Source organism: Carassius gibelio, chromosome A22, assembly GCF_023724105.1.
Source record: "Carassius gibelio isolate Cgi1373 ecotype wild population from Czech Republic chromosome A22, carGib1.2-hapl.c, whole genome shotgun sequence".
Classification (NCBI taxonomy): domain Eukaryota; kingdom Metazoa; phylum Chordata; class Actinopteri; order Cypriniformes; family Cyprinidae; genus Carassius; species Carassius gibelio.
This window is the reverse complement of record NC_068392.1, coordinates 4,507,332-4,532,972: the sequence shown is the minus strand read 5'-3', so window position 1 is coordinate 4,532,972 and position 25,641 is coordinate 4,507,332. Positions and strand designations below refer to the sequence as shown.

The 25,641-nt window shown below is 37.1% G+C and overlaps 2 protein-coding genes and 1 long non-coding RNA gene across 3 annotated transcripts in view; 2 read left to right on the top strand and 1 right to left on the bottom strand.

Annotated features, from left to right (window-relative positions):
- The first annotated feature begins 1,362 nt into the window (after window positions 1-1,362).
- On the top strand, window positions 1,363-10,738 carry LOC127942442 (uncharacterized). Its single transcript, XM_052538144.1, has 3 exons — window positions 1,363-1,510; window positions 1,648-1,983; window positions 10,446-10,738. Exons 1-3 carry the CDS (start codon window positions 1,459-1,461, stop codon window positions 10,736-10,738), a joined length of 681 nt encoding a protein of 226 aa, XP_052394104.1. The 5' UTR covers window positions 1,363-1,458.
- Window positions 10,739-12,352: 1,614 nt separating this feature from the next.
- LOC127942905 (uncharacterized) lies at window positions 12,353-18,682 on the top strand. Its single transcript, XR_008149475.1, has 3 exons — window positions 12,353-12,488; window positions 17,290-17,315; window positions 17,774-18,682. It is a non-coding gene; the product is annotated as an uncharacterized LOC127942905 (long non-coding RNA).
- A 2,573-nt stretch (window positions 18,683-21,255) lies between these two features.
- LOC127942441 (SLAM family member 9-like) overlaps window positions 21,256-25,641 on the bottom strand; it is an 83,620-nt gene continuing 79,234 nt past the window's right edge. Inside the window, exon 6 of the mRNA XM_052538142.1 lies at window positions 21,256-21,291. Within this exon, the coding sequence (XP_052394102.1) occupies window positions 21,256-21,291 (36 nt within the window). The remainder of the gene's footprint in view (window positions 21,292-25,641) is intronic.

Sequence of the window (25,641 nt, the reverse complement as noted above, 5' to 3'; positions counted from 1 at the left end):
TCAGTTGTTCATTGTTAACTTGACTCCCTATGTCTGATTTATTGAATCACGAGATGTTAGCTGGTGCAAGTTTAATCTTCTGGACGCTTAACGTGAGAGTATGGCTTTATGCATTTAAACAGTGTTTTAAAAAGACCAACCTCAGTAAACAAACTATTAATAAAGCATTATATTATATTATATTCACAGACAAGCAGATATGAGCCCAGAATACGAACGCCGCACGTTTAATTACGCATTAAGCATTTTCCTCCCATAACCTTCTTGTGTGTAAACAGAATGCTTTATTAAAAATGTTTACTGAGTTTTGTCTTTTTAACACATGTTTTAATGTATTACGCCACGTTAAGTGTAGAATGTCCCGAATCATTCCTGCTGATTGAAAAGAATCGGCTCAATAATGATCACAAAATGGGTATCAGAAAATTTACCAATTTAATATATTCATTTAATATAAATAGATGATACATTATAAAGTTTATCTCAGTATTTGACAGCAGTGGCTGTGAGATTCTCGGATCTCTTAAGAAACTTTCGAGTAATGAGTGAAAATATGATTTCAATTATTTTTTCTTTTCTTTTTTGGCTGCCCCTGAAACTGGTCATATCAGAAGATATGCATGGCTTATTCAAGGATGTGAATTTATTACAACTGCACTAAAATAAGAGCATGATGAGCATGAAATTGCGCTCGAATTTATTTATTTTGTTTTACTTTAAAATAACGAGGAACTGCATATTTTTCTGAAATAAAGGAGAGGAAAAAGTCTATGCTTTGCAATGTAGTAAAGAAAATTAAAGTTTCATAAAAATTAAAATGACAGACAGCCTATTGTGGTGTCATTTATCAACTACATGGAGGATAATTATGTTACAATAATTGTCTTATGCTATTATTATATAAATGAAAACAATAATGGTACATCCTTTTCAGTTCCTTTCTCATACTCTGATGATATGAAATAATACAATTTAAAAAATATATTTAATTAATTCATAATTCTTTCTTCTATCTACACGTGCAGCCCCGCCCCAAATGCAGACCCGCCTCGATCTGCAGGCTGCAGCCGGGTGCTTCTTCTTTCATCAGCTTGCTTTGAGTTCTAGCACATACAGACATTAAAAGCAACGGCTATCATAGTCAGAATCTTGGTTAAGAAATGCATGGGATGTTATGTTTACGATACAGAAGCATTATGTGGAAACGTATAAACATTTGATGCGCGGTATTTTTTTCGTATAAAGGGAGTGCCAGCTTTGCAGTTCTCCAGAGTCCACAAAATAAGTCTAAGCTTCACGAAGCTGGGATTCGAATGACTAAAATTCGTATCGCCCATCACTACAAACAGAAGCTGAGAAATATGTTTGTTTCGTTTGCAGAAACGTCACTACGTCATCTCGTCATCCAGTGGTGACGCAGCAGGCATGACCAAGCACCTTCAACCGAAACTGTAGAAAATGAAGTATGCTTTAAATTTGCTCGTATTGCTCGTGCATTTAATCACGTATGGTAAGTAATTTTAATGTTAGAATCTATCTTCAGGTCAAAGATAAATACGTGATGCAGTTTAGTTTATATTCGACAAATATATTTATTATCTGTATTTTACATTACCATTGTACGACATTTATTTTATTTTTTTACAGTTTATTCTTCTGCAGGCGTGTCTGATGAAGGCACAGATGGAGGGTCAGTCTCTGTGATGGAGGGAGATTTGGTTACTTTACAATATCTTATGGAAAAACAACAACAAGAAATCATTATATGGCCTTTTGATAACATTGCTATCGCTGAAATCAATGGGAACCCCAGTAAGATCTGTACAGATGTGCGTTGTGATAATCGTAAAAAGAGAATCAGAGACAGACTGAAGCTGGATCATCAAACTGAATATTTGTCCATCAGAACCACAGACACTGGAGCTTATGATTCATGGATCTCCAGCGAAAACCGCGGCGATGGAGGAGCCTATGTTGCTCGTGGTAAGCAGGGGCGCAAAAACGGGGTATGCAGTGCAGGGGGCACTATTTGACCAAAACCATCCTGTGAAAATCTTCTTTATGTCCCATCAGTACCGCCGCTCCCTAGTACGCAGTCTGCGTAAGGCACCAACTCCCAGAGGGGGCACCACCCAGTTTGTTAAAAAAAAAAATAATAATAAAAAAAAAAAACATGCGCCATTCTCCCATTCGCGCTCGCACCTCATGTTTGCGGCTGAATGTTCATAATTGATGGATGGACATCTATGTCCAGGTAAAGGACATCAGCAATCCGGCGCAGAGAAAAAAAAAAACAAAAACAAAAAAAACAGGCTTGACTGTTTTAAAGTTGGCTTGACGTTGGACGTTCGAGTCTCAAATTTAGGGACCGTCTCTAAAATTACATGCGATATTGGTATACACTTTTCTAACGTCAATAGCATTTGAGGAGAATGACTTACAGTCATAAAAACAACTGTAATTGTTCATCTAGGTGTCAGCTTTAATGCACAATTGAACTGAATGTTTGCTATTTATTAAAATAAATTGTAAATCATATTTAAATTATGCTAATTTTTCACATGGGCTTAAACGCATATCTGAAGCTCAATAGTCAAGTGAAGACACCTTTATTTATATAGCGCTTTAAACAAAATACATTGCATCCAATCAGCTGAACAACATTCATTAGGAAAACAGTGTGTCAATAATGCAAAATGACAGTTAAAGGCAGTTCATCATTGAATTCAGTGATGTCATCTCTGTTCAGTTAAATAGAGTCTGTACTTTTATTTGCAATCAAGTCAACCATATCGCTGTACTGTAGATTAAGTGACCCCAACTAAGCAAGCTGAATTAAAGAAGTTGTAACCATGAACATCTGCTGTTTATTTCTCTTGATGTGCACACTTTTATAGCATTAAAATGTGTATTGTTTCATTTGCTTAAGTAAATGTATATCAACAGTGTTTGTTTAAAATCTCTTAACTTGTGGGAGGACGCCAGCACACAGAAGCATTCTTTGTTCAAATTAGTTCAGAGTTACTGCTAGTTTAATGTAAAATATTGCAATTCACTTCATAAACTATAACTTACATCATTAAAAAGGTCTACAACTCAAGTTTCATAAAGATCTCGACATCGCTTTTCTTTTACATAACTCCTGGCATAAATTAATAAATGAAGCTCAAGTCTTTTTGGTTTAGTTTTGTTGTGACCAAGATATATTAATTTGTGGGACTGTGATAATTCTGTAGCCACGTGTTTGATGAACAAACAAACCCGCATGACCAAAACAACCTTAGATTATCTGAGATACAAATATTTGGTCACACTTTATTTTAAGGTCCAATTCTCACTATTAACTAACCATTAACTATGACTTTTGCCTCAATTAACTCATGATTTGCTGCTTATTAATAGTTTATAAGGTAGTTGTTAAGTTTAGGGTATTGGGTAGGATTATGGATGTCATGGATTATATGTACTTTATAAGCATTAATAAATAGCCAATATGTTAATAATAGGCGTGCTAATAAGCAACTAGTTATTAGTGAGAAATGGACCCTATACTAAAGTGTTACCAATATTTTTTATCCATCCCACAGTCCGTTGATCATGTCTCATTATGTAATTTATGTAAGGCTATTATTTTTATCATTATATATAATATATCCAAGTGGATGCTGCACACTGGTGGTGGTCAAGGAGAGACCCACACATGATTGTAGAGAATTGGGTGTACAGCAATACACAAAAAAGCGCTATAGAAATGCGTCATTCATTTATTCATATAGGCTAACTGTCTATAATAATTGATAATAATATAATATTAAATAGGGCTATATTTTTATATTTATTGTCATGCTTATTTCCCCTTTCAATTCGTGTATGGCTTACCTAATTAACGTTTTGTGAGAAATTAGATTTTGAGATTTTTTTTTTTTTTTTTGTAGATTGTCAGTAAACTACGGCTCTGTGTAGTAAAGGCAAACCAATGTTGCCAAGTCTGCGGATGTTTTTCATGTCCGCGAGTCGAAGCGACCCAAATCCCAATAATGTGATATTTAGCCCCTAAAATGAGAATATTACCAAGGGAACCCCACCAAAAACGTGTATTTTTATCGCCCGGAACGAAATGTGATTGGACTAGTTTTGAGAATCAATTGGGCAGGTTTTCTTTTGAGAACCCGGCAATCCTGATCAGAACGCACCTGCTGGAGATATAACACTAATTACTTTTTCAGCTATCTTTGATGCCACCGGCAAAATGCTAATAGGTCTATAGTTAGCTACATCAGTAGGTTCCCCTGCCTTGAAAATCGGAACTAACACTGCATTTTTCCAGGCAGCTGGGAAAATTGATTGCTTTATCGATAAATTGACTAGGTGTGTAAGGGGGGTGCTAAGGGAGTGAATATTGTTCTTTAAAAATGTTGAATACCACTTGAATGTGTCCTTTGCCTTTGAGAGCTTTAAAGTGCTTATTGTCTTACAAATTTTATTTTCAGGAACTTCAGTTATCTTAAAAATGGTCTTATTATATTTTTAATTCTTGCACCAAAAGTGTCAGATCAATTCTGCACTGATATGGTAAAATAAGTATTAAATACAGAAGCTATTTCAATGGGGTCATTATTTAAAATTCCATTCATTTTCAGCTCATATCCATTTCCCTGATTTTGCTTCTTGTCTTTCTTTGTTAGTTTATTTATGTTGCTCCATATCAATTTACTATTTCCTTTTCCGTCTTTAATAATATCCATAAAGAACGTTGCTTTTGCTTTCCTTAGTTCATTGACCACTTTATTACAAAGATTTGTAAAAATTTGTCTGTCAGTAATTAATTTAGACTTCAGTGCTACTTTCAAGGCAAAGTCACGTTTTTTCATCAAGTCCCACAAATGGTCATTAAACCATGGTAGGTGGCCCTTACGCCGTCCATTTTTTAAAGTTTTTGTATATTTTTCTTTAAGTCTATTTATTGTACCAATGAAGGACTCACAGGAAGCATCTATGTCATCTGTGAGCAAAACATCTCTCCAATCAGTTTGACTTAGTTCTTCCTTAAACGCATTCATGTCATGTTTCCCTATTCCATAGGGAATAGTTTTTGATTATCTCTCATTGGTAAATAATCAGTTTTTTTTGTTAATTTGCTTGCAATAAGAGTCATGATATGATCTGACAAACCAGTGAGAAGATTATAAGATTTTATAATTCTCTCTGGTTTGTTACTGAAAATAAGATCACTTTTGTTATTCGTGTCGGTCCATGTATTAGTTGAGTCAGTTCAAATTCTCTGTAAGTGCTTTTAGTTTTTTTCTAATTGCTTTTTCAGCCCAGTTTAAATTAAAATCGCCCAGAACTATACATTCTTTTTTGTATCCAATAATTTAAGCAGGTTCTTAAAATTTTCATAAAACATGACATCATATGACGGTGGTCTATACACGCCAATCACATTAAATGACATCTGCTGAGAGAGAGTAATAGTAATGGCAATACATTCAAATTCATTTACACATGTTAGATCAATTTGTTCGCATCTAATGTTATCTCTCACATACATAAGTAGCCCGCCGCCATTTCCCTTGTTTCTGGCCTTTCTGAAAACCTTGTAGCCAGGCATTATGGACGAGGCTACGGGTGACGATTTGGATAACCATGTTTCAGACAGACAGAGGAAGTCCAAATTTGAGTCGGTAAAAAGTTTTTCTAGTTGTTCTGTTTTTGCTCTTACACTACGAATGCGCATGGGTCCCAAATAATTTTGGACTGCTGAACAGTTTGGAAGAGACCGATGTTGAAATGTTTTGTAATCACTGGGTTTCTGTGTGAGTGTCTCTTTTGGTTGGCATTACCTGGAATTACAAGTGTGCTCGTCGGGGGTAGATCTTGCACCACGACGGGTCCTGGGTTCAGCTGGACATCACCAGCAAGGAGAAGTGTAGCAAACAGGTACGTGAGCAGCTTTCTGTAAAAGCGTGGAGCTTTAGATCTATCACTCGCAGTGTAGGTTTGCTCGCATGGTACTGTTGCTCTACCATTCCGTAGTATTGCCGTCTAGAGGGTGAATCGGCTCCATTCATTGTGTATAACAGGTTGTGTTGGTGGTAGTGCGGTGTCTAGTGAGATCACCTGATTGATCCCACAGCCGTGGACAGAAAGGATCAGAAACACTATAATATAGACCAAAAAGGCAGATCGCTGTAAAAAGTCCTCAGTACATACCGGTACTTGTTTTTTGTAGTATGGTTACGATCATAGCATTTTTCAGCCACTTTAGACGGTGCAGATGAAAACAGACATAAAAGTTTGAAGTCACCGCCCGCCATGATGTTTGCCCAATGCATCAGTTCAATTCAACTTTACTCCAAATATATGAACTTACCTGTTTGGAATACTTTTCTGTTTAGCATGTTCGATTATGTCCAATATTATTGTTAAACTGTTGGACTTCTATCTAAATCTACTATGGATTTTCACCGTTGACTGATTTTACAGAACATTTATAGACTGATTACCTCAGTGTGTATGCGGCATTTTTGTCACAGGACACGCAAAATGACAGTTGCGTCCTACTATATATGAACTAGCTGTTTTTAAAAACTTTTTTATTTTACTAATATTTTTTTAATTGAACTCTAGCCCCTGTTCGTTTGGAGAACAAAGCATTAAACTCATAAAGAACTAGTGAGAATGTATTTGGAGATATCTTCATTTAAACAGATCATTACATTCATTACATAAACATGAGTACCTCTCCACTGTCCAATCAGAGTCCACATGGTAATACAATTTGCAGAATGAATTTGCATGAGTATTGCATTTTAGACTTTGTTAAAAAAATATGCGAGATGGCTTGAAGAGCAGAGATAAATAATAACCATAATCATTATTAGTTATAAATATATATATATATATATATATATATATATATATATATATATATATATATAATGGGCAAATGGTGGAGCCCTACATGTACAACAAACCTGATGTTTTATTCATGTTATTATGTTTATTAATACCTTTTGGCTTTCTTTTCAAATAAAGAAAATGTTTGTCTAAAAAGGTTTGGATTTGGGGTGCCCATTACAGAATGTTAATGTAAAAACATTCAGTCGTCTGTAGCACCAGTGTGCCCTGTACAGGGCATTAATGTAAAAACATTCAGTGTCTGTAGGAGTATTAATTTAAAAACATTCAGTGTCTGCAGCACCAGTGTGCCCTGTACAGTGCATTAATGTAAAAACATTCAGTGTCTGTAGGAGCATTAATTTACAAATATTCAGTGTCTGTAGCACCAGTGTGCCCTGTACAGAGCATTAATGTAAATACATTCAGTGTCTTTAGCACCACTGTGCCCTGTACAGAGCATTAATGTAAAAACATTCAGTGTCTTTAGCACCAGTGTGCCCTGTACAGAGCATTAATGTAAAACATGTAGTGTCTGCAGCACCAGTGTGTCCTGTGGAGAGCATTAATGTAAAAACATTCAGTGTCTGTAGCACCAGTGTGCGCGGTACATAGCATTAATGTAAAAACATTTGGTTTCTGTAGCACCAGTGTGTCCTGTGGAGAGCATTAATGTAAAAACATTCAGTGTCTGTAGCACCAGTGTGCCCTGTACAGAGAATTGATGTAAAAACATTTAGTGTCTGTAGCACCAATGCTATATGCAAAAAAAAAAAAAGAAAAAAAAAAAGAAAAAAAAATGTCTAAGGGTATTTTTGGGGCCTGGAGAAGTTTTGTCATGCCCTGACATTTGTGCTTTTTTCAGTTACTCATAAATATCTAAATGGCTAAAGTCTAATCTCACTGTAATCAGCACAAACTGGGCTATAATTATATGTGACCAGCATGTATGTACATGAATGTGTTTTTGAGGGAAAAAAAATGTTATACATGGTTAATGAAAAACTAAAAATGATAAATCACTTGAATAAAGCCATAAAACACATACAGAACATTGGTTCCCAGGACTTTTGAGAACTGGAGCTTGTAGCCTAGATTTTTTCTTTCTAAATTTTGTTAAATTCATCTTGTTTACTCACAGAAAACAATATATTGATTTGAATTTTCTAAGACACTTTTTGTTGGTAAAAGTCATATGCGAGTAGGCGTCAACTATCATGAATATCATTGTGATTTAAACCTGAGAAGACAAAGGCCTGCATAATGAGCTGCATAATGAGCCTTTCAGTCAGCTGTGCCACTGAGAGGGAGGAGTTACAAGAAAGAATGTGAGGACAGTATATCATTTTATGTTTGTAGTTTATTTAGAATAAATTTAATTATCCCACAGCATAATTTAATATCCACTTGAGTGCAGTTAAACAGTTTATTAGGAACAATCAAAGCTGACTTTCAATCTGAGTTTTTTGCATCATTACACCAGTCACACAATCCTTCAGAAATCCTTTTAACAATCTCATTTTCAAAAAAAAAAAAAAAAAAAAAAAAAAAATGTTGTTATTATTATTATTAATGTTGAAAAGAGCTGAGAATGTATTTTTTTTTTTTGGGGGGGGGCAGCATTGTTTGTAACATATGTTACAGTTACATTTATTTGTTACATTTATATGATATACATCAAGCTTTTGAATGGTATAGCATTAAATATTGTTATTGAAACTTCATAATGTTTCATTTGATTATAAATTTAGTCAGGAATTATAGTTTGGAAAAAGTGTTTGGAAAAAGTCTAACTAGTAAAATGTTTACACGTTATGAAAAAATAGTACAATAGTACTGAATAAAGTGCTCATTCTTTTTTTTTATAAGGAAATCCAAATCTCAAATCCTCAACCACATCACATCTTTTTTGGGGTGAATAATGTCTTATTCCTCTCATCGCGAAGTAAAATAAAAGACCTTGAAGAACAGTCTTGCTGCTATGTCTTCTGTTGTGTGGGCGTATTCAAGCAGCGCGCTTCAGTGAAATATTAGAATCTGAAAAGAGCGTTCAGAGCAGGGGAGTGGACATATTAGAAGATAATGAAGGGAGACGTGAACAACGGACATTGCATTGTTTTCATATGGATTACTTTATAACAGAATATCTGTTTTCGGCAGCACTTGTTTATTTTAAAAGTAGACAATGTCAAGCTTTCTATAGATATTTCTCTCATGTCTCTTCGTTGAATATTCACCGAGTTACAGTTCATTTTAATGACGCATGTCTAAATGAAGATCACTGCAGACAAAGGCTGCAGACAGCACATCTTGTTTGACATCTTTATTTTATAAGTGCACAACGTTTTGTTATAATGTCTGTATACAAAAAAGTAGACCCTTTACAGATTCAATTGATGTATTGCTTTTATCTGTATGATCAAAACTGAAAGTGTAATTTAAGTTATTTTCGGGGTTATCAGGAGAAAATGCCTCATAACGCGTATACGCGTTAATCGACTTCAGAGGGTTAAGCTACTATTTAGAAATTATAGCGTTTGCAAAACTGACAAAAATATGTTTTCTATGTGCTTGTGTACAAATAATTGTTTCTTTTCTATTTGGTTTTCTCAAAAAAGTACATCCATCTCCTTGTTTCAGTTTCCTGTTTAATCGATCTTCTATATGTTGCTAGCTCATTAATATTCAACATACGATTACCACTGGGCAGAAAGGCAAATTTAAAAAGTACTAGTATCTATTAAGTTCAGGATATCTCTGGTCTAAAATGTTACTAGTAACAAAAAAATAAGTACTACTTCAATTTTTGTTAACAAGAAGAATATAATTAAATACTAGTCACTATTGGAATAAATACTAGTATCTAATGAATAAGTACTAGTATCTAATGAATAAGTACTTGTAACTTTACAAAAGACATTAGTAGCTAAAGAATAAACGCTAGTACCTAGTGAATAAGTACTAGTTTTTAATGGAAAATATACTAGTATCTAAAAAATAAGTAGCTACTGGTAACATGAAAAAAGATACTAGTATGGTTTATAAATTAAATGTTACAAAGGCTTTCCATACTCACAACAACTACATCCCTTTGTCTTGTTGCTAAAGTAGTGTATTTATAGGCTAGATATGAACGATCATTCGAAACATATTGTATTTTTTATAAACAGTGAAATAGGAATGTATTTGACCGAGATTCCAGAATTGCTTGCAAACTGCATGTGAAACAAATACAAATTCATACAAATTAACTATATAGTAATGCCAGCTGTAAAAACGCTACTGCTGAGCAGTAAAAACGTGTTTAAATCTACTGGAGTAACAAAGTTCTCTCAATACAGACTGACAGTTGTGTGTAAAACTGTGTTTCAGTCACTGCTAACCAAACCTCACAAAGAGAGACATATAGACATACACTAGAATACAGACATATTTCTGTACCCGCAATCCTTATGACCTGTAAAACGATTTTTTTTTTTTTTTTTTTGTTATTGTATTTTTGCATTTTATTATGGCTTATAATTATCTGTTAATTTCTTCTTCAGGTCTGTCAGCTGTTGAATCAAATATATTATCGGTGTCAGTGATGGAGGAAGATTCAATCACTCTAAACACTAGTTTTGAAACAAACCAACAAGATGATATAAAATGGTATTTTGATGGCACTCGCATTGCTCTAATCAGTGGAGATCTCGGTAAGATCTGTACAGATGTTCATTGTAATAACGGCACTGAGAGATTCACAGACAGACTGAAGCTGGACAATCAGACTGGATCTCTGACCATCACAAACATCACAAACACAGACTCTGGACTTTATGAATTAAAGATCATTTAATGTTTGAGAGCTGGTGTAGTCTTAATGGACCGCGTTTCAGTCATTATAATATTAATTCCGTTGTCTGACAACAGAATCATTAACATATAGTAATAAAAAACGTTTTATTGACAATTAAATTAAATGGCTGAATTAAAATACATAGCATAGGGAGGCATAGGGAGGCAATTACGTCATAAATATGCTAATTAGCACAAGACGTCATCTAGTTCATGTTCTCATTATTTATTTTTATGAATTAAAATGTTTCAAAACATCCGCGCTTGTGCATTATTTTTAGTGTTTTTTTCGCGTTACAATTATGCCTTCTCATTGCTGCTTCTGAACCGTGTACACATAACTTACTGTATACGCACTGCAGACGGAGTATGTGTGAACCATGGGCAATAAATATATTGGGCAAAACATATAACACCTGAGGCACCGCTACAGTGAGCTTTATGACCAATGCATGGCAAAAAAAATAAAATAAAAATAAATAAATAAATAAAACAAATCCCTGAACACAGGTTTTATTTTATCTTTTTATTATAATGTTTTGCCATATGTCTAGATTTTGTTTGACTTCTTTACTTAGTGATTATATTGACTTAAGTCTGTTCTAGAGACATGTTACAACCTTTTGATAAAGCTCTCATTGGTTTTCTTTTGGAAATATGTTTCAAATGTATACTGAATGCATTTATGACTATAAAGCATGCCTGTGTTTGTGTTTGTGATTAAAATCGAAATCGCAAAAACTGATCAAAAAATTGTGAGTTTTTTTTGTCCATATCGCACAGACCTAGTATAAAACAGATACATGTTTTTGTTTTTTGAAAGCATGATTAAATCACTTTCATATCCACAATTTTTTCATGTTTTTTATTTGTGTGTTTTCACATAAACATCCTTCCAGTCAGCTTGTTGGTTTGTGTTCCAGATATTCCTGCTAATGAACGAGAGCAAATGCAGAGAAAGTCAGTGAATGAGGGAGAATCTGTCACTTTAGATCCTGCTGTAATGAAAAACCCAGAGGATTTGATGACATGGTATTTTAATGACATTTACATCGCTGAAAGCAGTGATTATCTCAGTAAGATCTGTACAGATGTTCAGTGTACTGAGAGATTCAGAGACAGACTGAAGCTGGACAATCAGACTGGATCTCTGACCATCACAAACATCACAAACACAGACTCTGGACTTTATAAACTACAGATCAGCAGCAGCAGAATCCGCATCATGAGGAGCTTCAGTGTTTCTGTCATTGGCGAGTATCATTTTGTGTAGATCCCCATGAGCAATTTAAACATAAATTTAGCCAGTGATTTTTGGAAACTTTCCAAACAATTCAGAATGTTTTGTGAATGTTTCCAAAAAAGAATTTTCAGCCTCTTTGCAAACTTAGTATTTTTTTAATATATATATTTTTATTTTTATTTTTATTTTATATATTTTTTGTATATATATTTTTTTCTTTCTGACAGCTCACAGTGATAATGCAATTTATAAGTATTAATCAGTATCATACAACTGATGACCAAAGCAGATAAGTGTAAATACATGGTAAATACGTTGGTAAAATCAATTGTAAGTTGCTCTCTAGTGAAAATCAATGTCTGTATTTATAGTTCCAGATTCAAGTTTGTCATCAGCTGCTGTAGCAGGAATATGTGCTGTTGATGCTGTTGGTGTCCTACTGCTGTTAGTGTCCTGCTGCTGGTGTCTTTATCTGTGATTTGTTACCATCATCAAGTGAGAAGGAAAGGTGAGTATTACATTAGTGATGGAAATTCAGATTTTTTTCTCCTAAATGGTTCTTTCAAACAATACATTTTCTGGTAAAAAAAAAAAAATATTCAGCAGTTTGTTTACGTTAATACTAGGGATATACCAATGAAGTATTTTTCACCCCAGTTTGAGTTCGTTTTAATATCTGATCTGATCTGGTCTGATGCTTAATCAATCCAGTGTATACAGGGCAATGCCTATATATTGTATAAAGGCACTGATAAATGTAAGTATCTATCATAATGATGCACAATAATGAATGAGGGACTACGGATATAAATGTCTTGTATTTTTGTTACAACCCTGTCTAGGGTAAGGCCTCAACATAAACTGAAATCAAAAATCAAAGATCCTTTATACATTTATTTACAGAACCACAGAGTACAAGCCCAACTTCAGGGGTGAGCAAAGGCCAAAGCAACAAACACCAAGTCATCTCCTAACAGAAAATACTAAAGTCCCTAACAAAAGAAAAACTAAATAAAAATACAATATACTACCCTAACTCCCTATATAATGAAAAACGGGAGAAAACAATATTTACAAAAGAAAATGGCACTCACCCCCTATAGCTTCCAATTGTGGAAAATAGTGTTTACAATACTATACAAAATGGAAAATGAGATTGACAACACACTGCACACAATGGGCAGATAAACAGGCAAGCTAAGAGCATCAACATCCTGTAGCAAACACACAAAAGCACAGTTACAATGGAACAACAGGAAATAACAAGTTGAGCAGATCTCCCTCCTCGGGCACAGCTGATTTTTTTATTTTTATTGCTGCTCCTTGGTCCCATTAGCACCAATCAGATCTGGAGATCTCTTTGGTAGAATCCAACCCTGTGAGAGTGAGAACAAGAAGCCCAGCAAAGCAAGAGCCACACATGCACACTATATGTCTTAAGACTTAACAATTTTGTATGTACAGTAAGCAGAATAATTTCAATAAAAAAGAAAAAAGGCAGAACTAAGCTTAGAAAAAAAATGATTACAACACTTGATCAATAAAAATAGAAATATTTAATTTGTTTACCTGGTATTTTTTCCCCTCTAATTCAGAAGCATGGTTTGCAAATTTATTTACATGACCATTCTATGTTGTGAGCATAGTCAAAGTTAAACAGACACAGAAGGATTTTTAGAGAGAAACATTTTTAATAGTGAAAAGAACTAGGGAGAATCAATCAATTCTGAATAATTTACTGCCATTGTTTAAAAATAATACATAATCATGTATTCCATAATCCGTAATCCAGATTAAATGTAATCAGTTCCCTTTCAGTCGGTCACTCTCGATGCCACGTTGGTGACCGATGAATATGGGATATCGTTTCGATAGACCAATCTACTTCAAGTGTAAACTAAACGAGCCAATGCACATTTACATGCAATTATTGCATCCAGCTGCTGCTGATCACTGCGTGAGTATAAGAAGGCAACAGGTGCAATGAATACCAGCTTTTTGCTTCGGAGCTGAGCGTTAGTATCTCTCTGCTCAACTCTGTCTGCTGTGAACTACGAGTTTAGCATGCTCTCGGAAGCTTTATGTGTTGGCGAGACGGCGCTTCAGCGGTGGTCGTTCCTGTGTCGAGTGGATTGCACACTTCAGGCTGCACTACCCCTGTCATGTTGCAAGCGGACAATTCCCCTGTGCGCCTCAGAACTAAAAGAGCATTTCCTAAAGAACAAATTTCTCTAAAAAAGCTTCACGGGTGCGTCTTTGTAAAAACGAGGGATCGTCCATATGAGGATGCCGTTTCACCCGTGCGTTTCCGGGTGCGTCGTTACCTGGCAATGGGTGATGGTCACGATCGCTGCCTCACGTGTCTGGGCGACGAGCACGCTGAGGTGGCTTTCGTGGATGAGTCATGTTCTCACTGCGGGAATATGACCATCTCGGAGTTGCGAACCAGGCTCCGCTACCTTCAGGGGGGTGGAGTCCCGTTTCCACGGCCGCGATCTGGGGCTCGTTCTGGCGGCCGACAGACGAGAACCACTTCCGGCAGTAGCGCGGGTTGTTTTGAGGGGCACAGTGGTGGCAAACCTCGCAGGGAACCAACCCTCTGGGGACCACCACTCCTCTTGCACCTCCGATCCAGTGGAGCAACCCACGGAACATGCTGGGCCCTCTACAAGGAGCGTACCAGCGGTATCCAGTGGGACTCCCCCCGACCGGATGTCGATCTCAGCATCGGAGGGAGAGCTGTCTCCACTCGCCCGCTGGCCGCAGTGCCCCAGCCTGCTTGTCGCCGAGGGCAGCCCCCTGCATTCGCCCCCGTTCACGCGCTGCATCTGCAGCAGCCTTGCACCCCACACTCGCACAACACTCCGGCCTGCTCACAAGCCGCCCGAGTTGGGTCCCTGTGTTCCATCTCGCTGCCCCACTGCGGGTACGGCTGTGGTTCCGCTGGTGCCTGGACCTTGTACTGATATGCCAGTCCTTTGAACGCAATCTGCAGAAAAACTCTTTCAGAGGCTCCTGGGGCATATGGCGGCCATGGCGGCACTTACACCAATCGGCCTATTACATATGAGACCGCTCCAGCACTGGCCTTATGGCAGAGTCCTGAGGTGGGCATGGAAGCACGGCACTCACGGCACTCTTGCATTTCTCTGGGCAGGGGTGCCCCTAGAGCAGATCTCCAGGCATGCTGTGTTTTACACGGATGCCTCCACCACCGGCTGGGGGGCCACGTACAACGGGCATGCAGTCTCAGGGGTTTGGGCGGGCCCAAAGCTGGAGTGGCACATCAATTGCCTAGAGTTGTTAGCAGCACACCTTGCCTTGAACCGTCTCAAAGGTCTCTTACGAGGAAAACATGTGCTGGTCAGAATGGACAACACTGCGACCGTTGCGTACATCAACCTACAAGGTTGTCTGCGCTCTCGTCGCATGTCGTAACTCACCCGCCACCACCTCCTTTGGAGTCAGAAGGTTCTGAGGTCACTTCGTGCCGTTCACATTCAAGGCCTGCTCACTCTACAGCCAATGAGCTGTCTCGAGCAAAGCTCCTGGGAGAATGGCGGCTCCATCCCCTGACGGTCCAGCTGATTTGGAGGTGGTTCGGAGCCGCTCAGGTAGACCTGTTTGCTTCTCGAGAGACCTCTCACTGCCAGTTGTTCTACTCCCTGACCGAGGGAACTCTCGGCACGGATGCATTGGCACACAGCTGGCCACGGGACCTACGCAAGTATGAATTTCCCCCAGTAAGCCTTCTCGCACAGACAGTGGGCAAAGTCCAGGAGGACGAGGAGCAAGTCTTGCTAGTAGCGCCGTATTGACCCACGCGGAACTGGTTCCCTGAACTAGTGCTCCTTGCGACAGCCCCTCCTTGGCCAATTCCTCTGAGGAAGGATCTACTGACTCAGAGATGGAGCACCATTTGGCACCCGCTTTGGAAACTCCATGTCTGGTCCCTGGACGGGACACGGAGGTTCTAGGTGACCTACCCCAAGAGGTAGCGAACACCATCACTTCGGCAAGAGCACCATATTCGAGACACGCTTATGCCTTGAAGTGGAACCTGTTCATTGAGTGGTGTTCTTCTCGCCGAGAAGACCCCCGAAGATGCCCGATTGCGGACGGGCTGTCCTTTCTGCAGCAAGGGCTGGAGTGAAGGCTGTCTCCCTCCACCCTCAAAGTCCAGGTTGCTGCTATTGCTGCATACCATGACCCCGTGAATGCGAAGTCTTTGGGTAAGCATGACCTCATCGTCAGGTTACTTAGAGGGGCCAGGAGATTAAATCCTTCCCAGCCCCCCTGTATACCTTCTTGGGACCTGTCTCTAGTGCTTAAATCACTACAGCTGGGCCTATTCGAGCCTTTGCATTTAGTTGAGCTAAAGTTTCTTTCATTGAAAACTCTGCTCCTGCTTGCACTGGCCTCCATCAAGAGGGTAGGGGACCTGCATGCATTTACGGTCGACGATTCATGCCTAGAGTTCGGGCCGGCTGACTCCCAGGTAATCCTGAGGCCCGGCCTGGCTATGTGCCCAAGGTTCCCACTACACCCTTCAAAGACCAAGTGGTGAACCTGCAAGCGCTGCCCCTGGAGGAGGCAGACCCAGCCCTGGCTTTGCTTTGTCCCATCCGAGCATTAAGGTGCTATGTAGACCGGACACAAAGCTTCAGGACCTCAGACCAGATCTTTGTCTGTTACAGAGGCCGGCAGAAGGGGATTGCCATCTGGAGGATGGCCCACTGGATTGTGGATGCAATAACCCTGGCTTATCAGGCTCAGGATGTTCCCTGCCCATTCAGGTTGCGAGCTCACTCAACTAGAAGTGTTGCATCCTCCTGGGCGCTGACTCGTGGTGCCTCGCTGACAGATATTTGTTGAGCTGCGGGCTGGGAGACCCCTAACACGTCCGCTAGGTTCTATAGCCACGTCCCGTCGCAATGGTTGCTGTACCGCCGCTGAGCTGCCGGGTCCCTGGCTCGGCTCCTTAGCGAAAAACTGGTATGCATTGCACCTGCTGCCTTCTTATACTCAAGCAGTGATCAGTGGCAGATGGATGGAATAATTGCATGCCAATGTGCATTGGCTCATTTAGTTTACACTCGAAGTAGATTGGTCTATCGAAGCGATATCCCACATTCGTCGGTAACCGTCGTGTCGTCTCCGTTCCCTCCTTCAGGGAACGAGGGTTACCATACGTAACCAAGACGTTACTTCCCAGCTCTGATTACACAAAACTGAAGTAACAAGCTGGAAATTGTGTGTAAAGATTTTTGTGAAATGTGTTTAATTGAATTTGTTGTTGTTTTAAACAGACACCAGGATGCAGCACAGAGATCAGGTGAGATACTATGATGACTCAATGTGTTTGCCAACTAAAAAAATCTGTTTCAGATCTGCAAGTTGGCAACATGTTTGTGTTGGTACTCAGAAATCATTACACTGACTGAAACACTATTAATAACTGACTCATCAAGACAACGCTATTCTTTCTGTTTTACTTTATTAAGAAACAATGATGTGGATGCATTGTTTTATTTAATTAAATTATTTTGTAAGTGCAAGAGTGCTAATACTTTTGGCCACAGTTGTGTATTACTGCAGCACAGATGAGTGTTATTTGTTAGATTCATTAAAAGAAACATCACACCTTTATAATAATGTTTAATATTTAGGAAAAGAAAATGCCATGCGTTCTGCAAGCATGAAGTGAAAGACAAAATTAAAGTTTCTAGTCTTCTTTGTGTGTCATTAGTCCGGTTCATTTCTTTGACCTTCTGTGAATCTGGTTTCTTACAGGTGAATGTTGGATTTGATTTGTCGATTAATCCGAGTGAGACTCCAATAATGTAATCACACTGATGCTCAAGTGGCGAACACTACCAGTGACTCTTCCCCAAATCAGACTGAGATCGAGCCTGAGGCTGCCAGTGAGATCTAACATTATTTTGATACTTTCACTGAAATGGAAAGAGAAGAGAGGATGGGAATGAGAGAGATTTTATCATTTTCAATCTACTCTTGATCGTAAGATCTCTTGTTGCTCAGAAATTGTCACCACACCAAGATTTAAGGAGTCACTACCAATTTATCAAATTTAAGTTATATAAACTTGAATTCAAAATGGAAAATTAAAAGTTGAGTTCTACATACTTTTTCTGTATGTAGGAGAACCTCCACATGCTGAGATGTATCATATAATGAGTTGATTAATTACAATTAATTTCCCCCACAATTTCATCATCACAGCATAACTGACGCATTGAATATGATAATGAAAGTTAAGACTATTAGCTTACTACTCATTGAATTTTTTTAAAAAGGTCTTTTAAAACTGGTCTGTTAATTAGGTTGGCTTGAGAAAGCCAACTTACTGAAATCCTATTTAAACTTCTATCTATCTATCTATCTATCTATCTATCTATCTATCTATCTATCTATCTATCTATCTATCTATCTATCTATCTATCTATCTATCTATCTAACAACTTGCTAATAATACTAAAATCATGCTAGCAACATGCTAGGCGCATGCTAGTCATGCTAGAAACATCCTAGCAACATGCTAATCATGTTAGCAACATGCTAGTCGCATGCTAGAAACATGTTAACCATGCTAGAAACATGCTTGTCGCATGCTAATCATGTTAGAAACATGTTAACAACATGCTAGCAACATGTTAATCATGCTAGAAACATGTTAGCGACATGCTAATCATGTTAGCAACATGCTAGTCGCATGCTAGAAACATGTTAACCATGCTAGAAACATGCTTGTCGCATGCTAATCATGTTAGAAACATGTTAACAACATGCTAGCAACATGTTGATCATGCTAGAAACAACATAATCATGCGAGAAAGATGATAGCAACATGCTAGTTGCATGTTAGTCATGCTAGAAACATGATAACATGCTAATCATGCTAGCAACATGCTAGCAACATGCCAATCATGTTAGATACATGTTAGCGACATGCTAATAAACATTATAATCATGATAGAAACATGCTAGCAACATGCTAATTATGGTGAAATCATGCTAGCAACATGCTAGTCACATGATAACAACATGCTAGTAATGCTAGAAACATGCTAATCATGTTAGATACATGCTAGCGACATGGTAGCAAACATTCTTATCATGCTAGAAACATGCTAGCAACATGCTAATCATGGTAAAATCATACTAGCAACATGCTAGTCGCATGTTAGCAACATGCTAGTCGCATGTTAGTCATGACAGAAACATGCTAGCAACTTGATAATTCTGCTAGAAACATTCTAGTAGCATGCTAGTCATGTTAGAAACATGTTAACCTCATGCTAGAAACATGCAAGTCATATGCTAATCATACTAGAAACATGCTAGCAACATGCTACCAACATGCTAATCATGCTAGAGAAATACTAGCGACATGCTAGCAAAACATGCTAATCATGCAAGAAACATGCTAGCAACATGCTAAAATCATGCTACCAACATGCTCGTTGCATGCTAATCATGCTATAAACATTCTAGCAACATGCTAATCATGCTAGTCGAATGTTAATCATGCTAGAAACATGATAGCAACATGCTAAAATCATGCTAAAACATGCTAGTCACATGATAGTCATGCTAGAAACATGCTAGCAACATGCTATTCACGCTAGAAACATGCTAGCAAAACATTCTAATCATGCTAGTCGCATGCTAGTCATGTTAGAAAAATGCTAATCATATTAACAACATGCTAGCGACATGCTATTAACTTGTTAATCATGCTTGCGACAGTTAGTCACTTGCTAATTATGTTAGCGACATGTTAGCAACATGCTAATCATGCTAGAAACAATCTAGTCACATGCTAATCATGATAGAAACATGCTAATCATGCTAGCAACTTGTTAGTCGCATATTAATCATGCTAGAAAACATGCTAGAGACATGCTAGTAACTTCCTAATCATGCTAGCGACATGGCTAGTCACTTGCTAATTATGCTAGCGACATGCTCGATACTTTGCTTATCATGCTAATGACATGGTAGTCACTTGCTTGTTATGCTAGCAATATGTTAATCACTGTCTTTTTTAAACTTCTTAAACTTTTAAATCTTTTTAAACTTTTCACATTTTCAAACTTTCTGGTCAGGCTTTCTCAAGCCAACTTAAAGTTTGTCTTGACAAAACTTTTTTATCTAGTTTATAAAATGAATCAATAGGCATATAATTAAGATGATTAACACTGCAATCATCAATGAAAATTAAGAGCAGCTTTATTTCTAGCACCGATTTTCAAAAACAACCTGTTTAACGCATACATTTTTTTTTCACTTTGTAAATATTAATGGAATAATTAGTTATGTGCTGTTTTTAGCTTATGGTGAAGTAGATTGGAATCTTGTTGTATCTGAGAGAATATGTGTCGTTAATGCAGCATTAATACTTTCACTTTGTATAATTGACTGAGGTTAAGATTTTTTTTTACATTTTTATCTCGTCAGTTTAAACATCTTACTTACACACTGTTTCCTGCTCTGATAGCACACGTATATCACGCAGACGTCTGTATTTACATCTGCAAGACCTATTTTTTTTAGTGTTTGCTCATCAGCAGTACGTCTAGAGGATGTTTCCTATCAGATATCAAATATATACTTTTAGAAAATGTCTTTAAGGTGTTTATGATTTAGTGTATGCAAAACTGACGACATCTAGACGTTCATGCGCGAGAGATCACTTCTGGCACTTTCCGTGCTTGTGCAGACTAAGTCAGAGCGCGCACGTCACATCGGGAAGCACTCGCGCACTCAGATCAGTTGGATGTGGTTGTGTACAAGAGGTAAAGAACGATAGAATTACTGATCGTTTTCTTACACAAACTGCTCGTTTCGTGTCTTAGGTCATCAGTGTGTACTTACGGTGGGGAATTGTTTAATTTGGACTCTGTGCATGCTCTTTGAGGTGGTGACCATAGACCTCTGTTCATAGACAAGAACGGTTTGACCTAAAAATATCAAAATGGGAAATACTGCGGAAACAAAGAAACCTACATCTTGGATGCCCATGAGGTAAGCTAAAACTTAGCAAAATTTAATTTCAAAGTGAACCATCCTTTTAAAGGGATAGTTCACCCCCACCCCAAAAAAAAAAAAAAAAAGAAATCTGTCATTATTTACTCACATTTTGTCCCAAACCTGTATTATATTCTTTCTTGTGCTAAACACAAAGGAAGATATTTTGAAGAATGTGGCTAACCAAACAGTAGCTGGTCCAAATTGTCTTTGACAGTAGGAAGTCACTGTGGACCAGCAACTGCTTGGTTACCCACATCCTGACAGACAAAATGAACAAATTCAGGTTTAAACCAACTTGAGTAAATGATAGTAAAAAAATGAAACTTATCAGTCAGTTGCTTTAAAAATAGTATAATTGATGCATGTAGTGTTTTATTTTAATATTTGTTAATTAATTTTCCTGAATGATACTGCTAAATACTGTACGTGAAAAAATAAAGCACTGTTTGTTTTATTTGTATATTATGTATATTTGTAATATATATATCTTTGCACTTATTTTCTAATAACAAAGATAAAATTACATTTTTTATTTTAGATGTGTTATGTTTTGCACTCTTCCATTTTTAGCAAATTAAGAAACTTGGAAAACTATGGAACATCAGTGCCTGTTTAAGTGATATACTTTGATTGTTTTCAGAAATGATAAAATACGTTTTATAATTGTGCTTCAACTTTATGGCCTGTGGTACACAACAATGAAATAGAATATGAAAAACCTAATGCCTTGTTCTTCAGAAGTGTTACAGCACGATTTTCACATGAATGTCTGTATACATGATAAAAAAAACAAACAAACAAAAAAAAAAAACACTTGTATAGTAATTTTTGAAATCTTCATGCATTTTCCTTTGTATCTTTGAAATGTGAAAAAATGTATCACTGAAACCTTAATATTGTCTTTGTGAACCTTTGTGAGATATTATGAAGTACTGCTGACCAGTTTGTAACTCACTGCCGAATTTGCATTTTTGTACAAGTCCTTTCGTGAAGCCTTTTCTTCTGTTTTTATACATTTGTATAATTTAATATTTTTGTATGTTTTTTAATAAATTTTATATGGTTAACATTAAACATATGATTGGTATTTGAAAAAAAGTGTGTATTGAGTAAAATCTGAAGTAACTTGCACTGAGTTATTAAAGTGATCATTGTGTGTGTCTATACATTCTGGAATGTGATTTCAACTGCTGGATTCAAACTTTAATTTTTACAGTTGTTAGTTTTTGAAACTGTCAGTCCCTGGTTTTGACACTAGAGGACATTCAAGTATAAGCACTGCTTGTAGTACATGCTTTATGTATAAATAAAATATTAAGCGATTTAAAACAAATGTTTGATGTAGTCTTTACAGAGAAATGCATGAGTAAACAATAGTGAACAATTATAATAACCCTAATATAAACTGATATTTAAAAAAAAAAAAAAAAAACTGATTCCGTACTGCTCTAATAGTTCTGGATGCTAATCAAGGATAGCATTGTAAATCAAGACTACCTGATTTATGATAAAAAAAAAAAAATGTAATATTGAATGCTAAATTCAGGAATTGCGCGATAGAGCCTATTTACAATAAGTGAAAATAGCATATATTCTTAGTGATAGATGTTATTTACACTAAGTTATAATAGTATTTTGTTGTGATATATTTACACTAAGTGCAAATAGCTAGATGCTATTTATAGGTTACTATGTTAAAACAGGATATTCTGCTGATTACTTTTGCAAATTGTGATAATTTTCTGCACCGCAGCATTGTAATGCATTATTAAACGGTATGCAATAAACAGCACCCCCCACCTCCGCGCCTATGCTTGTGAAGTTGGAACCGCCCCACTTTATAGAAGCAGACACCGGTGTAGGTCACTCTCACAGGAAACAGTCCCTGCTGCACACATCTGAATATTTGGGTTGAACTTGTTCTGGAACAGTGTTGTAAATAAAACCTAACCATTCATTTTAGTTGTGTCCTCTTTTGGAAGGCCGAAAGTAGCCAAGTAGTAGTTTTGCTTTCAGAATGAAACACGTCTTCACAACATGGCGGCAGCGGCAACAATACTACAGCGAGAATCAAAGTTACGCCTTTCTTTGCATGAACATTTGGGCGCCATTATGTTAATCTTCCCACATAGTGACCTAGACATGTGGGGGGGTGTTAGAACGAGGTGTTTTAGGTAGACTTTTATAAAGAATATCTCGTTGGATTTGAGACTTTAGTCTTTGCAACTTCACATATCTTCATTATGCACCAAGAGCTTGTAACACTCCAAAGAGAAAGGAAAAATCACATCATATTAGCCCTTTAAAATGCATTTAGTTTTCTAGCAGGGCTGCTCATTTAATGTTAGTTACTCCACCAAACTGATGAAAACTACAGAAATGAACTGCTAATTATTATCTGCATGGCATCATAAATTTCACAAGAGTAAATACATTACATACATACATCCACATTTATTCTTAAAACAAATCAGACATTGAGAGACAAAAACAGGATATGATCATTCAAACATCTGTGAGATCAAGAGTAGTTTTTGTTGGAAATAACTTCAGTTTCTCTTGGTAAAGCTGGAATTAACTCTTGAAACTAGCAGAGCTCGTCCGCAGCGTCACAGCATGAGTTCATAAGATCATGGATTTGTAATGAGATTCAGATACCCTTTAACATAAAGTTTACATTTCACAGACATGTGATGTTTGTTTGATTGGAGAGGTTTTGTGTGTGCGTGTGTGTGTGTGTACAGAAGAAAACTGTGTCAGACTCTTAAAATCATATGGCTAGAAATGGAAAAACACCCTTCTACCACATGCTATGAACTATTGACACCTTAGACAGAAACTCAAGAACATACATCAAACACATATACAGCAGCAGACACTTTCTCATGCAGAAGAAGTTTGTCTACCAAACCACATTTCACAAATCTAGTTCACCTAGACTTGTTTTGATGAACATTTGACACTTATGGTAGGCAGATATACATGTCCTCAATTCATTTCAAATTCAATTAAAAAACATGATAATATTAAAAATATCTTAATTTGTGATCTGAAGATGAGCGAAAGTCTTATAGGTCTGGACATGCGCGTGACTAAATGCTTTTAGGCTAAGAATATATATTCCTGGGTTAACTGTCCCCAGTCAAACATAACAATACTTCACTGGGTCAAACAAGTTAGATAATTTATTCAATATTGTATTACATGACCATTTCTTTTGAGGTTTTTAGGAGACCATTTCATTAATCCATCTGTAAGTATAATTTCAAGCCCCCAGAATGATCCTGCAGTTGTTCACTAGGATTTCCTGATCATTAAATCATTAGCATTACCTAGATGCTAAAACATGCTAAGAACATGCTAGCAACATCTAGTGCAGCATTAAAACATGCAAATAATTTGCTTAATTTGAACATGTTCTGTTAACATAATATTAAACATAGATTATAGTTTAAACATGACAACAACATGGGGATTGATAAAAAAACATGCTAGGAACATGGTAATCATGTTAGTATGACATTGGCAAAATGCTAATTGTGTTTGCATCATGCTAACAACATGTTAATTGTGTTAACACCATGCTAGGGACACGGTAATTTTGATAGAATCATGCTAGCAATATGCTAATCCTGTTAGCATCTTGTTAAAAACATGTTAGAAATCATGTTAGCATGATGCTAGCAGCATGGTGGTGATTCTTACCAATCTGAAAACTCATCCATAGTCTCAGGAGTTTCTAGGAGTATTTGGGACTAAAAAGTTGATCATCTTCTCATGTTGACAGTTGCGTACATCACATGACTGTTCTCTTTAACTTTCTGTACAAAAAAACATATTGAACAATATATAATAATGATAAAAAAAATGTAAAATGGGTAGTAGCAAAATTGTTAATCTAAAGTAAACATTTTCTTTAAAGGGGTGGTTGATCAGCATTTCGAAGGCTTTATTTTACGGGGTGCACTGTAACATGTTTTCACGCTCCGTAAAAAAAAGAAAAGAAAAATGCATTATTTTCACATATTTATATACATATTTCCATTCTCATCAAAACAGTCTGTTGAGTTCCTGGTTCTAAGGCCCTGTTTACACTAGTGCGTTTTTGTTTTAAAACGGCGTTTCAGGATGAAAATGATCCTCGTCTACACCGGCGTTTCCGCTGTGTTTCAGATCTCTGTTTACACTACACAACCTAAAACTCATGTCACATGACCATTCATGTAGGTACAGCCATAGATTACCTGAATCTGTAGATTACCTATTATTTAGTAAACAATAGGCATAACTGCAGCAAAAGTTAAGCATTTTAAAACGAAAACCCATTAGTGTAAATGCAGCCTAAGAAGCCCGTCCCGCAGAAATACACAATAGGTTCAGATTGGTTATCTGGCGTGTGTCATGACTCGCTAATACACTCTGTCCAGAAATGTCACACCGCCTTACCATTATTGATAGTTGCATGTTCTCGGGGGTAGGGTTTATTTAAATTTCAGGGTTTGTGATGTCCTCGACCTGGGAAGTCCCTACCACATATCTCCCTTTGCATTGAGCTTTGAGCATTGTTACTTTGCAGACGTTGTTTATGCTCACAGCAACATTACACA

Bases quoted from the DNA above. Each gene is read 5' to 3' on its own strand.
- LOC127942442 (XM_052538144.1), top strand. From the start codon at position 1,459: ATGAAGTATGCTTTAAATTTGCTCGTATTGCTCGTGCATTTAATCACG. The intron at 1,511-1,647 runs GTAAGTAATTTT...ATTTTTTTACAG, and splicing joins CGTGCATTTAATCACGTATG to TTTATTCTTCTGCAGGCGTG. The intron at 1,984-10,445 runs GTAAGCAGGGGC...TTTCTTCTTCAG, and splicing joins AGGAGCCTATGTTGCTCGTG to GTCTGTCAGCTGTTGAATCA.